Source organism: Oncorhynchus mykiss, chromosome 17, assembly GCF_013265735.2.
Source record: "Oncorhynchus mykiss isolate Arlee chromosome 17, USDA_OmykA_1.1, whole genome shotgun sequence".
Lineage (NCBI taxonomy): Eukaryota > Metazoa > Chordata > Actinopteri > Salmoniformes > Salmonidae > Oncorhynchus > Oncorhynchus mykiss.
This window is the reverse complement of record NC_048581.1, coordinates 53,702,770-53,716,941: the sequence shown is the minus strand read 5'-3', so window position 1 is coordinate 53,716,941 and position 14,172 is coordinate 53,702,770. Positions and strand designations below refer to the sequence as shown.

Below are 14,172 nucleotides of genomic sequence, written 5' to 3'. Positions count from 1 at the left end.
GGTGTGGGCAACTCAATATTAGGAAGATCTTCCTAATGTTTGAAATACATCAAAACTATGTATATCAAAACTAATTTCACACATAATAGGGTTAGCATAAAAGACATTAAATTAACCAAATTCTGATGAGTGAGTGCCAAAAAAGTGACTTTGACAAATTCTCCTCGAGTCACAAACAGGTCATAATGTATCAGAAAAAGCAGATTCTGCAGTTTCAAAATCACATAACCTTGCCAAACAACTCTTAAAGCTTTATTTCAAAATATAACAATTGACAGAATTACTGCTATTACATGCGCTCCCCGTGTGCTCTCGCAACACTCAAACCAGAGTGTTATTTAGACTTAAAATATTCCATTCCGTTCTTTTGAAAGTCATTGTCTTAAATTCATGAATGCATTGCGTAATAACTGACCATAACAAAAGAATAATGAATGATCTGAGTTGTGGTGTTTTTTAATGGATTGTAACACTTGAATTGTGTTGTTTTAATTATCTTTATTTTGTACATATAGCCTAGTGTTACACAAACTAATGACAATGCTGTTGTGTTCCTTGAAATGCATTTTCTTTCATATTTTAATGTTGCCTAAGACCTTCATAAGCACAACCAAATGATTATTGTTCCGATAGCATAAATAAAATGTTTTTATTAGACCTGTTGACTTTCAAAAGACACGTCGTTGGCCCTATCAAGGCACAAGGCGAGACCCAAATGCAGACACAGGAGGCAGATGGTTGGAGTCTTACAATGTTTATTAATCCAAAGGGGTGGGCAAGAGAATGGTCGTGGACAGGCAAAAAGGTCAAAACCAGATCAGAGTCGAGGAGGTACAGAGTGGCAGACAGGCTCTTGGTCAAGGCAGGCAGAATGGTCAGGTAGGCAGGTACAAAGTCCAGAAACAGGCAAGGGTCAAAACCGTGAGGACTAGAAAAAAGAGAATGCAAAAAGCAGGAGAACGGGAAATACGCTGGTTGACTTGGAAACATACAAGACGAACTGGCACAGAGAGACAGGAAACAGAGGGATACATACAGTGGTACAGAGAGACAGGAAACACGGGGGTAAATACACTGGTACAGAGAGACAGGAAACACAGGGATAAATACACTGGGAAAAACAAGCGACCCCTGGAGGGGGTGGAGACAATAACGAGGACAGGTGAAACTGATCATGGTGTGACAGGCCCGAAGGGGGGTCCAATGAGGCATGTCTAGTGTTAAACACTGGCGCGGAAGCATATCATCGTAGATCAGGTTTGCATTAGGTTACAAGCTGCATATAAAACACCATCAAAGGAAATTGTAATTATAGCCTAACAGTATTTTATTACACATAATAATAGCCCATAGCAGTGGGATCCAACATAACTTAAGAACATAACAGTATAACACCAACCTTTGATTAGTTGAGATCACTTTATGAGTCAAAATGCAAGCGGAGTGCAATTCTCTGCTGGGCGCGGGAGATCAATTTCGCCTACATTGTATTGTGTGATATCAATAAGATGATCAATAGCCTATAGAGCCTAACTATAATGCATGGGCAGAGAAGCACAGGGCAAAGTTCTATTTCCAATTACATTAAATTCTTAAATGATAGGCTATTTACATTGACCGGAAATAAATGTTGTTTCATGCATTTGCCTATTTTTATATATAATAAGAGAGGTCTGATTTTCTTCACGTACGCCTACCTCTTATTATAAATAACGTACACTGATTATACAAAACATTAAGAACACCTGCTCTTTCCATGATAAAGACTGACCAGGTGAATGCTATGATCCCTTATTGATGTCACTAATCCACTTCAATTTATGTAGATGAATGGAATGAGACAGGTTAAAGAAGGATTGTTAAGCTTTGATACAATTGAAACATGGATTGTGTATGTGTGCCATTCAGAGGGTGAATGGGTAAGACAAAAAATGTAAGTGCCTTTGAACAGGGTATGGTAGTCACGTTCGGATCATTTTCCTCCAAAGACTCACATGATTTGTCTGAAGGTAACCCTGTACAAGTTTTAAAATTAATGGAAGTATACAGTACCTTGCGAAAGTATTCGGCCCCCTTGAACTTTGCGACCTTTTGCCACATTTCAGGCTTCAAACATAAAGATATAAAACTGTATTTTTTTGTGAAGAATCAACAACAAGTGGGACACAATCATGAAGTGGAACGACATTTATTGGATATTTCAAACTTTTTTAACAAATCAAAAACTGAAAAATTGGCCGTGCAAAATTATTCAGCCCCTTTACTTTCAGTGCAGCAAACTCTCTCCAGAAGTTCAGTGAGGATCTCTGAATGATCCAATGTTGACCTAAATGACTAATGATGATAAATACAATCCAGCTGTGTGTAATCAAGTCTCCGTATAAATGCACCTGCACTGTGATAGTCTCAGAGGTCCGTTAAAAGCGCAGAGAGCATCATGAAGAACAAGGAACACACCAGGCAGGTCCGAGATACTGTTGTGAAGAAGTTTAATGCCGGATTTGGATACAAAAATATTTCCCAAGCTTTAAACATCCCAAGGAGCACTGTGCAAGCGATAATATTGAAATGGAAGGAGTATCAGACCACTGCAAATCTACCAAGACCTGGCCGTCCCTCTAAACTTTCAGCTCATACAAGGAGAAGACTGATCAGAGATGCAGCCAAGAGGCCCATGATCACTCTGGATGAACTGCAGAGATCTACAGCTGAGGTGGGAGACTCTGTCCATAGGACAACAATCAGTCGTATATTGCACAAATCTGGCCTTTATGGAAGAGTGGCAAGAAGAAAGCCATTTCTTAAAGATATCCATAAAAAGTGTTGTTTAAAGTTTGCCACAAGCCACCTGGGAGACACACCAAACATGTGGAAGAAGGTGCTCTGGTCAGATGAAACCAAAATTGAACTTTTTGGCAACAATGCAAAACGTTATGTTTGGCGTAAAAGCAACACACCATCCCCACTGTCAAACATGGTGGTGGCAGCATCATGGTTTGGGCCTGCTTTTCTCCAGCAGGGACAGGGAAGATGGTTAAAATTGATGGGAAGATGGATGGAGCCAAATATAGGACCATTCTGGAAGAAAACCTGATGGAGTCTGCAAAAGAACTGAGACTGGGAACGAGATTTGTCTTCCAACAAGACAATGATCCAAAACATAAAGCAAAATCTACAATGGAATGGTTCAAAAATAAACATATCCAGGTGTTAGAATGGCCAAGTCAAAGTCCAGACCTGAATCCAATCGAGAATCTGTGGAAAGAACTGAAAACTGCGGTTCACAAATGCTCTCCATCCAACCTCACTGAGCTCGAGCTGTTTTGCAAGGAGGAATGGGAAAAAATGTCAGTCTCTCGATGTGCAAAACTGATAGAGACATACCCCAAGCGACTTACAGCTGCAATCGCAGTAAAAGGTGGCGCTACAAAGTATTAACTTAAGGGTGCTGAATAATTTTGCACGCCCAATTTTTCAGTTTTTGATTTGTTAAAAAAGTTTGAAAAATCCAATAAATGTCGTTCCACTTCATGATTGTGTCCCACTTGTTGTTGATTCTTCACAAAAAAATACAGTTTTATATCTTTATGTTTGAAGCCTGAAATGTGGCAAAAGGTCGCAAAGTTCAAGGGGGCCGAATACTTTCGCAAGGCACTGTATATGGAAGTAGTTTAGTGCCTAAAATAAGGGTTAAAATACATGTAAAAAGAAAGAAAGAAAAATGTCTTGATCTTTCTTATATCTTGCAGATATAGGATAGGCACTTCAGAACAAACTTCCTTTAGAATCTTTGTTGACTATCTGTATATCCATGTATGAGCTGTTATTAAATGTGCTTCTATGGGCTCATAGCAAATCAAATCAAAGTTTATTTGTCACGTGCGCCAAATACAACAGGTGCACCCTTACAGTGAAATGCTTACTTACAGGCTCTAGCCAATAGTGTGAAAAAAGGATGTGTGTGTGTGTGTGTGTGTGTGGGGGGGGGGGGGTAATTAAAGAAATAAAACAACAGTAAAAATACATTTGAAAATAACAGTAGCAAGGCTATATACAGACACCAGTTAGTCAGGCTGATTGAGGTAGTATGTACATGTAGGTATGGTTAAAGTGACTATGCATATATGATAAAACAGAGAGTAGCAGCAGCGTAAAAGAGGGGTGGGGGGGACACACAATGCAAATAGTCCGGGTAACCATCTGGTTACCTGTTCAGGAGTCTTATGGCTTGGGGGTAAAAACTGTTGAGAAGCCTTTTTGTCCTAGACTTGGCACTCCGGTATCGCTTGCCATGCAGTAGTAGAGAGAACAGTCTATGACTGGGGTGGCTGGGGATTTTGACAATTGTTAGGGCCTTCCTCTGACACCGCCTGGTGTAGAAGTCCTGGATGGCAGGCAGATTTGCCCCAGTGATGTACTGGGCCGTATGCACAACCCTCTGAAGTGCCTTGCGGTCGGAGGCCGAGCAATTGCCGTACCAGGCGGTGATGCAACCGGTCAGGATGCTCTCGATGTTGCAGCTGTAGAACCTTTTGAGGATCTCAGGACCCATGCAAAATCTTTTTAGTTTCCTGAGGGGGAATAGGCTTTGTCGTGCCCTCTTCACGACTGTCTTGGTGTGTTTGGACCATTCTAGTTTGTTGTTAATGTGGACACCAAGGAACTTGAAGCTCTCAACCTGCTCAACTACAGCCCAGTCAATGAGAATGGGGGCGTGCACGGAGCTCCTTTTCCTGTAGTCCACAATCCTCTCCTTAGTCTTGGTAACATTGAGGGATAGGTTGTTATTCTGGCACCACCCGGCCAGTTCTTTGACTTCCTCCCTATAGGCTGTCTCGTAGTTGTCGGTGATCAGGCTGTTGTGTTGTCGGCAAACGTAATGATGGTGTTGGAGTCGTGCCTGACCATGCAGCCGTGGGTGAACAGGGAGTAGAGGAGGGGACTGAGCACGCACCCCTGGGGAGCTCCAGTGTTGAGGATCAACGTGGCAGATGTGTTGCTACCTACCCTCACCACCTGGGGGCGGCCCGTCAAGAAGTCCAGGATCCAGTTGCAGAGGGAGGTGTTTAGTCCCAGGTTCCTTAGCTTAGTGATGATCTTTGAGGGAACTATGGTGTTGAACGCTGAGCTTTAGTCAATGAAAAGCTTTCTCACATAGGTGTTCCTTTTGTCCAGGTGGGAAAGGGCAGTGTGGAGTGCAATAGAGATGGCATCATCTGTGGATCTGTTTGGGCGGTATGCAAATTGGAGTGGGTTTAGGGTTTCTGGGATAATGGTGTTGATGTGAGCCATTATCAGCCTTTCAAAGCACTTAATGGCTACGGACGTGAGTGCTACGGGTCTGTCGTCATTTAGGCAGGTTGCCTTTGTGTTCTTTGGCACAGGGACTATGGTGGTCTGCTTGAAACATGTTGGTATTACAGACTCAATCAGGGACATGGTCAGCACATGCCCGGAGCACACATCCTGGTAATCCGTCTGGCCCTAAGTGCGGTCTTAGTGCCAGCATCTGTTTGTGGTGGTAAATAAACAGCCACGAAAAGTATTGCTGAGAACTGTCTAGGCAAGTACTGTGGCCTGAAATTTATCACAATATACTCTACTTCAGGCGAGCAAAATCTGGAGACTTCCTTAGATTTCAGTTGTTGTTTACAAATATGCACAGACCCCCCCCCCCCCCCCCTCGTCTTACCAGAGTGTGCTGTTCTATCCTGCCGGTGCAGCGTACAGTATATCCCGCTAGCTGAATATCCATGTCGTCATTCAGCCACGATTCCGTGAAACATAGGGTATTACAGTTTTTGATATCCCATTGGTAGGATATTCGTGATCGTACCTAGTCTAATTTATTGTCCAATGATTGCACGTTGGCAAGTAATATTGACGGTAACGGCAGCTTTCCTACTCGCCTTCTGCGGGTCCTGACGAGGCATCCGGCTCTTCGTCCTCTGTACCTGCTTCGTTTCCTCTTGCGAATAACTGGGATGTCGGCCCTGCCGGGTGTTTGGAGAATATCATGTGAGTTTTGCTTGTTGTTGAAAAAGTATTTGTCTAATCCGAGGTGTGTGATCGCTGTCCTGATATCCAGAAGCTCTTTTTTGCATTAAGATACGGTTGCAGAAACATTATGTACAAAATAAGTTACAAATAACGGAAAAAAAACACATAATAGCACAATTGGTTGGGCGCCCGTAAAACTGCAGCAATTTCTTCCAGCACCATTTTAAGGTGCAGTATGGCCAAATTCAATGTTCCAACAAATACTTTCAAAAATATTTTTGGGGGATACCTTAATGGGGTCTACATTATTAAACAATTTCGTATGTTAGCTTAACAGAATCTGCCCCCCCCCCCCACTCAATGCATTCAGCGATTTACATAGAGGGGGACTGGAGACCCTTCGTGGCAAAATCACTGATTTCAAATAACTTGACAAATGCACAGTCTCTTTAATTTTTTTTACAGTGAGCTTTGTTTGGCCATTTTACTTGTTTTTGCTTGCCACGTTGGCTAGTGAGTCTTAGCTAGCTAGTTAATGGTGAGAAACCTACACAGATTAACCTTGCTTGATAAGCAGATGTTTTGTTTTTGGAGGGGATAAATAATGAAGCAGAATTCAAATTCATTACATTACAGGCCTAAATGAAATCTGGATGGTGTATGCATGTTTAGGCCTGACTAGGTGTTGGTATTCATTATGGATGCCGGTACAGTTTATATTTAGGTGCAGGAACTCCTCAATACTTTTGACCTAATATTCTATAGGACATGCAGGAACTCAAGCAGAAGAAAAGTTCAGTTTGGTTACGGTGAGCTCCTGCCCAAGTCAAGTACTGTGTTAAAGGAAAATACAAATAATGTCCTGTTTGGAACACTGACAAGTATGTTGCTCAATCTGATTGGGGGGGCCTGGCTCCTCAGTGGTTGGGCCTGAGCCCACCCAGGCCCACCCGTGGCTACGCCCCTGTGCTGATATCTCAAAGTGCTGTACAGAAACCCAGCCTAAAACCCCAAACAGCAAGCAATGCAGGTGTAGAAGCACGGTGGCTAGGAAAAACTCCCTAGAAAGGCCAAAACCTAGGAAGAAACCTAGAGAGGAACCAGGCTATGTGGGGTGGCCAGTCCTCTTCTGGCTGTGCCGGGTGGAGATTATAACAGAACATGGCCAAGATGTTCAAATGTTCATAAATGACCAGCATAGCCCAATAATAATAAGGCAGAACAGTTGAAACTGGAGCAGCAGCACGGCCAGGTGGACTGGGGACAGCAAGGAATCATCATGTCAGGTAGTCCTGAGGCATGGTCCTAGGGCTCAGGTCCTCCGAGAGAGAGAAAGAAAGAGAGAATTAGAGAGAGCACACTTAAATTAAATCAGGACACCGAATAGGACAGGAGAAGTACTCCAGATATAACAAACTGACCCTAGCCCCCCGACACATAAACTACTGCAGCATAAATACTGGAGGCTGAGACAGGAGGGGTCAGGAGACACTGTGGCCCCATCCGAGGACACCCCCGGACAGGGCCAAACAGGAAGGGGAGGGGGGGGGGAGGGGGGGGGCAACCCAGACAGGAAGATCACATCAGTGACTCAAATTGAGTGACGCACCCCCCCCCCCCCCCCCCCCCCCCCCCCCAGGGACGGTATGAAAGCCCCTGTAATAGGGTTAGAGGCAGAGAATCCCAGTGGAAAGAGGGGAACCGGCCAGGCAGAGACAGCAAGGGCGGTTCGTTGCTCCAGAGCCTTTCCGTTCACCTTCCCACTCCTGGGCCAGATAACACTCAATCATATGACCCACTGAAGAGATGAGTCTTCAGTAAGACTCAGATTCAGATTCAGTGTTTAATATTCACATGTGCAGGGTTGCAGGTGTAATTGGAAGAGTAAGTGAAATAAAATAATGAGAAAATGGTAATAGAAAAATATAAAGATGAGTTGACATGTTGTCAGGGTGAGTTAAGGATAATGAACGCTGACTTGTTGGCTAGTAGCCTAATCTACTGATGAGTAGTAGGCCATAGAGTAGCTGTTGCCTAATCCGAGTGTGTGAGAGAGAAGAGAGACAGGTGTAAATCTGGACTTTAGAAAAGGAGATGATGATGGAATCAGCACTTCTCAATCCCATAGCCTGAGAGGCACAAATCGAGCAGATGCTTCCTCTACATGATCTCCCAGAGCCAGCCCAGACATTACAATACATTTTTTATTTTTTTATTTAACTTATTCTTCCAATCACATCTCCTCATCATCGCCTATAGGCATTCAAATATTGCTGAAGCAAGTCGTCTGACTCGAGAAACTATAGGACTGGATTGGCTGGAATTTTCTGGACTACCTGGACTGGACTATACGGGACTGAACAGCAGGCGGGACAGTTGTGTGTGTGTGTGTGTTTTACGAGACACAAACAAACGCACACACACACACATAAACAAACACACACACACACACACACACTTGGGAGCAAATTAAAAACAAACAGCAATTACCCATCATAACAAACACACAGTGGTTGGAACAGAAGCAGCAGCATGGTATCATTATAATAGATCTAAATCTATGTATTAAAGCACATACATGTCAGTTTATGCTTCTCTGAATCATTATTTCTAAGTCAAGTCACTACAGAGGCCTATTGTATTGTAATGTCTGGGCTGGCTCTGGGAGATCATGTAGAGGAAGCATCTGCTCGATTTGTGTCTCTCAGGCTATGGGATTTAGAAGTGCTGATTCCATCATCTCCTCCTAATACTTGTGTCAATGGAAAAGGACTGAAGGGCCAGCTAGAGTGATATCCTGAATGGTCAGCTAGAGGGAAACATGGATAAGTCACTGTGAGTAATGGTCAGCCAGGCAGACAGACCGGAAAGTGTTCCCCATTGTGTGTGTGTGTGTGTGTGTGTGTGTGTGTGTGTGTGTGTGTGTGTGTGTGTGTGTGTGTGTGTGTGTGTGTGTGTGTGTGTGTGTGTGTGTGTGTGTGTGTGTGTGTGATGTGGGAGACTCAGCTTTTTAGACCTGTCACACTGGACTAGCCACACTGAGCCTGAGGCTAACTTTCAGTTAACGTTTCATACACACACACACACCGTATACACCAGTGTACACCATTTAAGATGAGGAAGGACGATAATTGTTTTTCATGAGCATGTCCATATTTCTATTACAGCATATTGGATGACTCATTCATATTCCATTCGGCCAGTTCAATGTAACATCAATAGGTTTAGGCTACTACATGATACTCTAATTTTCCCTATACCTATCATGAGGTTGCCACATTAAGGTTTACAACGAAGGTGCACACAGGTCGAGAGAAAGATTTCAGGTGACAGACATTTACACATTCAATACCACCTTGCACACTCTTACCTGCATTTGGCTGATCTAGGGTGTAATCATTAGTCCAACAGTTGCAAGCAAGAGTTTCGATTGGACAAATTCAGGTATGTTTATCCCCGTTTCGTTCCGTTTGAGACAGAAGTATCTACGCACTCTCCTCCTCTCACCTTAACCCTTCGCTTGTGTACTTCAATGCACAACACTCCATCTGTATGTGACCAGGCAAAATAAACTTTTCAAGCCAAACCATGTCATACCTCTACACACAGCCTACATCATTCTCACCATATTAGCTAAAGTAACATCATAATCAACGTGGCTAATAGAACTAACGCGTTAGTAAACAATCATGCAGTACATTGTACAGTGAGTAAGCAGTTTAGCAGCTACACCGCCGGGCCCCGGTGGTAATATAAATTGGTTAAACCAAAAATGTACCTTGACTTGGAAGAGTTCCAGTGTTGTGTTGGATAGCCATAGCGAGCTATCTAACATAGCATCCCTTTGTTTGAGCCGGGTGTTTGAGTAGGCTAAACTAGCTAGCTGCATTTTATAGCTTCTTCTTCATTCCTTTCATTGAATACATACATTTGTTCAAAACGATTCAGCTATTGTCTTCCTCTCTCTGAGCCAACTACTCACCACATTTTATGCACTGCATTGCTAGCTAGCTGCATCTTATTATTTCAGTACTATATTCATTCTCTGATTCTTTGATTATGTGTACAACATGTCAGTTCATGCTGCAAGAGCTCTGATAGGTTGGAGGATGTCCTCCAGAAGTTGTCATAATTGCTGTGTATGTCTATGGCAGCGGGTGAGAACAATGAGCCTCCTAGGGTTTGTGTTGAAGTCAATGTACCCAGAGGAGGACGGAGGCTAGCTGTACTCCGGCTACACCATGGTGCTACCCTACAGAGTGCTATAGATGCTACTGTAGACCTTCATTGCAAAACAGTGTGTTTTCATCAATTATTTGGTGACGTGAATATATTTAGTATAGTTTTATCTAAAAAGGATAGCTTTTTAAATGTTTCACTATTTTTTATGAAGGACGGTCCTCCCCTTCCACCTCTGAGGAGCCTCCACTGGTATACACACATGTTCCATACATGCTCTGGAGAGATGGATTATATCCAATGTTACTACAGTTAACCCCAGGTTAAAGCACTACCGTTGTTGGATAATATCAAGATAAGACAACAGTAACCTTGGGACCTATCTTGGGATATATATCATACCATTGGAATTAATTTGTATTTGAATACAGTCGGAATACTTCTGAATAAAGCAACTGTTACGTATGGCTTGTTTGTTCTAAAAAAGGTTTTGTATTCAACCTTTTTAGATAGAAAATTAAACATAGACTTATGACATTTATAAAGCCAAAAATAATTTGCATGAATTTACATTTAACAATATGACTTTTCTACTTTCGGGCTTCCTTGTGCTCTAAAAGCTGTTTCCATCCATTGTTTGACCTTTTTCTATTTTGTATTTTGGTTGAACTGTCAGATTGTTGCCATTCTGCTGGCTAAGCATTATCTCACACTCTAACGCTCACTCATAGCTAGCAGGCAATTGTAGTCCGATAAGTGGGTCATGAGTTAATAACTGTTCCAAGTCAGTCCCCCTGCATTAGGCTGAGCTTCCAACCAAACACACACAAAGACTTGTCAGCTTTTTATTGTGGGGTGGTTGATTGGAACCAGCACACTGGCTTCAAGACAGCATGCATTTTTTGCACTGGACATACATTGACTATGCAGGGTGAAGTTGTATTTTTTTCCCTAATCAATAAATCATACATGAAAATTAAATATGTGACAATGTGTAGACACACAACAGAAAAAGAAAACTTTCCAATTCACATTGGACCATAAAGTTGTTTGTTGTTTTGCCATGCAAAGTGCTGACATAACCTGTCTCGGCTCTGATACTTTTTCTGATAATGCACTCAGAAATGCACTCACTGAACTTAACAGTAAGTCCCTTTGGATGAAACCGTTGGCTAAACAGCATATAGCTGATTTACAGTACCAGTCAAAAGTTTTTTTTTACTATTTTCTACATTGTAGAATAATAGTGAAGACATCAAAACTATTAAATAACACATATGGAATCACGTAGTAACCAAAAGTATTAAACAAATACAAATATATTTTAGATATATTATATTATAGACATATTTAGATATATTTTAGCCACCCTTTACCTTGATGACAGCTTTGCATACTCTTGCATAATCTGACAGGTGTGGCATATCAAGAAGCTGATTAAACAGCATGTTCATTACACAGGTGAACCTTGTGCTGTGGACAATAAAATAAACCTTTAAAATGTGCAGTTTTGTCACATAACACCATGCCACAGATGTCTCAAGTTTTGAAGGATAGTGCATTTGGCATGCTAAGTGCAGGAATGTCCACCAGATCGGTTGCCAGAGAATGTAATGTTAATTTCTCTTTGGCAGTATATCCAACCAGCCTCATAACAGCAGACCACGTGTATGGCGTCTTGTGGTGAGCGGTTTGCTGATGTCAACGTTGTGTATAGAGTGCCCCATGGTGGCGGTGGGGTTATGGTATGGACAGGCATAAGCTATGGACAACGAACACAATTGCATTTTATTGATGATATTTGAATGCACAGAGATACAGTAACGAGATCCTGAGGCCCATTGTTGTGCCATTCATCGACCGCCATCACCTCATGTTTCAGCATGTTAATGCACGGCCCCATGTCGCAAGGATCTGTACACAATTCCTAGAAGCTGAAAATGTCAGTTCTTCGATGACCTGCAATACTCACCAGAAATGTCACCCATTGAGCAAGTTTTGGATGCTCTGGATTGACATATACGACAGCGTGTTCCAGTTCCCACCGATCTCCAGCCACTTCGCACAGCCATTGAAGAGGATTGGGAAAACATTCCACATGCCACAATCAACAGGAGTATTTTTCGCTGCTAATACATGTGTAATAAAGGCCTATTTATTTATTTTGTACTTATTTTGTACTTATTTTTTTATCAGGGCAACCCTACTTCCAGCAGCTATGCACGACATGGTTTCTGAATGTAAAATGAGAGTCCCGGTGATCTGCTATAGGAAGATACAACTGTTCTACCAGTAATATGGGTCAGGGGCCTCATTTATAAACATTGCATTTGCACAAAATATGACCAAAAACATGCATGCGCCAGCTTGACTTGAGAATGTGCTTAACCTCCTGCCAACTTCAGTTTAGACCATACGTAGGCCTACGCACAGTTTCTAGTGGTTAAAGTGTTGCATTGAAAGAAGCCAAAAGTAGTAGACTTGTGCAAATGGGGAATATATGATGACACTCTTATTCGTAACAAAAAAAACAGGTAGCTTACTATAATAACAAGATTCAATCATTTGCCGTTAGTCAGAGGCGCGAAAATCGGTTTATTTTATCTTTGCATTCTAAAATAATTTGGCATCTAATTTTTGGCATTTAATTTCCTATTATTTCCATGATCATTGCGTAATATATTCCTGACCTTTTCTTACTTTGATGATTTCCAACACTGGACAATTGAGTAGTGGAAAAATATTGCCAGGAACATGACAACGAGTTCAGTTCACTGCGTGGTTTGCGTAGTCCCCAGACCTCAACCCAATGGAGCATCTTTAGAAGGTTCTGCCTTCCAATCTATAGCAACTGTGTGATGCCATCGCATCAGCATGGACCAACATCCCTGTGGAACGTTTCCGACACCTTATAGAATGCCGAGAATAATTTTCATGCAGGGCAGCATATTGGTTCGGGAAAAAGTAAATGCAAAACAGTATTGAATTCAAAAGATCTGTTTACAGGTGATGGTTTTTCAGGCGGAGTTATAATGCTCGTTCACACGCACACAGTTTTAGGATAGGTCTGATTTATAACGGGAAAGATGCGTATGCATTGCGTACGTCAAGTTAATGTATCAATATTTTTGTGCGTGCGCAGTCTTTTCAGAAATGGCGCAGGCAGATATTTAGTGTAAAATGTATGCAGCGGTTATAGATGAGGTCCCAGATCTTTTGAACTGTTTGGGTTAGATGCAAGCCGTTTTCGCCGCAGTAATGGCGAAACCTTTACATTAATGAATCTGCAGTCGGCAACAACGGTACAGCGAAGCCTTATTATCAAAACAATTATTAACTGGGAGATTTTTTTCAGAGATGTCCAGTACTCCCAAAATAAAACAAATGTTTGCATTGCAAAATATTAGCACTATAGAGCCCTGATTATGATACTGATAATCTATTTAATAATGACACTGAGTCCCATACTCCCAATTGGCACCCTATGGGCCAGTGTCAAAAGCAGTGCACTATTCTGTATAAGGTATTGGGTGACATTTGGGACACAGACAATGTCTCTGGCTGACTTTTGACCAATCAGATCAGCTCTGAAAAATAGCTGATGTGAAAAGATCTGATGTGATTGATTAAAAGACTAGTGGAAACAATTTTAGAATTGGGCTGCCTGTGTAAACTCAGCCTTTGTGTCGCAGATCCTCCTCAATGACAACATCTCTCTTTTTTCTCCAGATCCTAGCCATCATCTCCATCCTGTTTATCGGGCTGTCCACCATCGCCCTGTCCCTCAACACCCTGCCTGAGCTGCAGGACACAGACGAATTTGGACATGCCTCAGACAACCCCCAGCTGGCCCACGTAGAGGCCGTCTGCATCGCCTGGTTTACTATGGAGTACCTCCTTCGCTTCCTCTCATCGCCCACCAAATGGAAGTTCATCAAAGGTGAACACTTTTGTTCTTAACATGCATTCATGATGTGCTACTTTTAGTGTCTG

General features: G+C 42.2%; 1 protein-coding gene across 1 annotated transcript in view; it reads left to right on the top strand.

Moving 5' to 3' along the window:
- The window catches only part of kcnb1 (potassium voltage-gated channel, Shab-related subfamily, member 1), a 75,170-nt gene that overhangs the window by 54,130 nt on the left and 6,868 nt on the right, over positions 1 to 14,172 (top strand). The window contains exon 3 of the mRNA XM_021568795.2: positions 13,909 to 14,119. Within this exon, the coding sequence (XP_021424470.1) occupies positions 13,909 to 14,119 (211 nt within the window). The remainder of the gene's footprint in view (positions 1 to 13,908; positions 14,120 to 14,172) is intronic.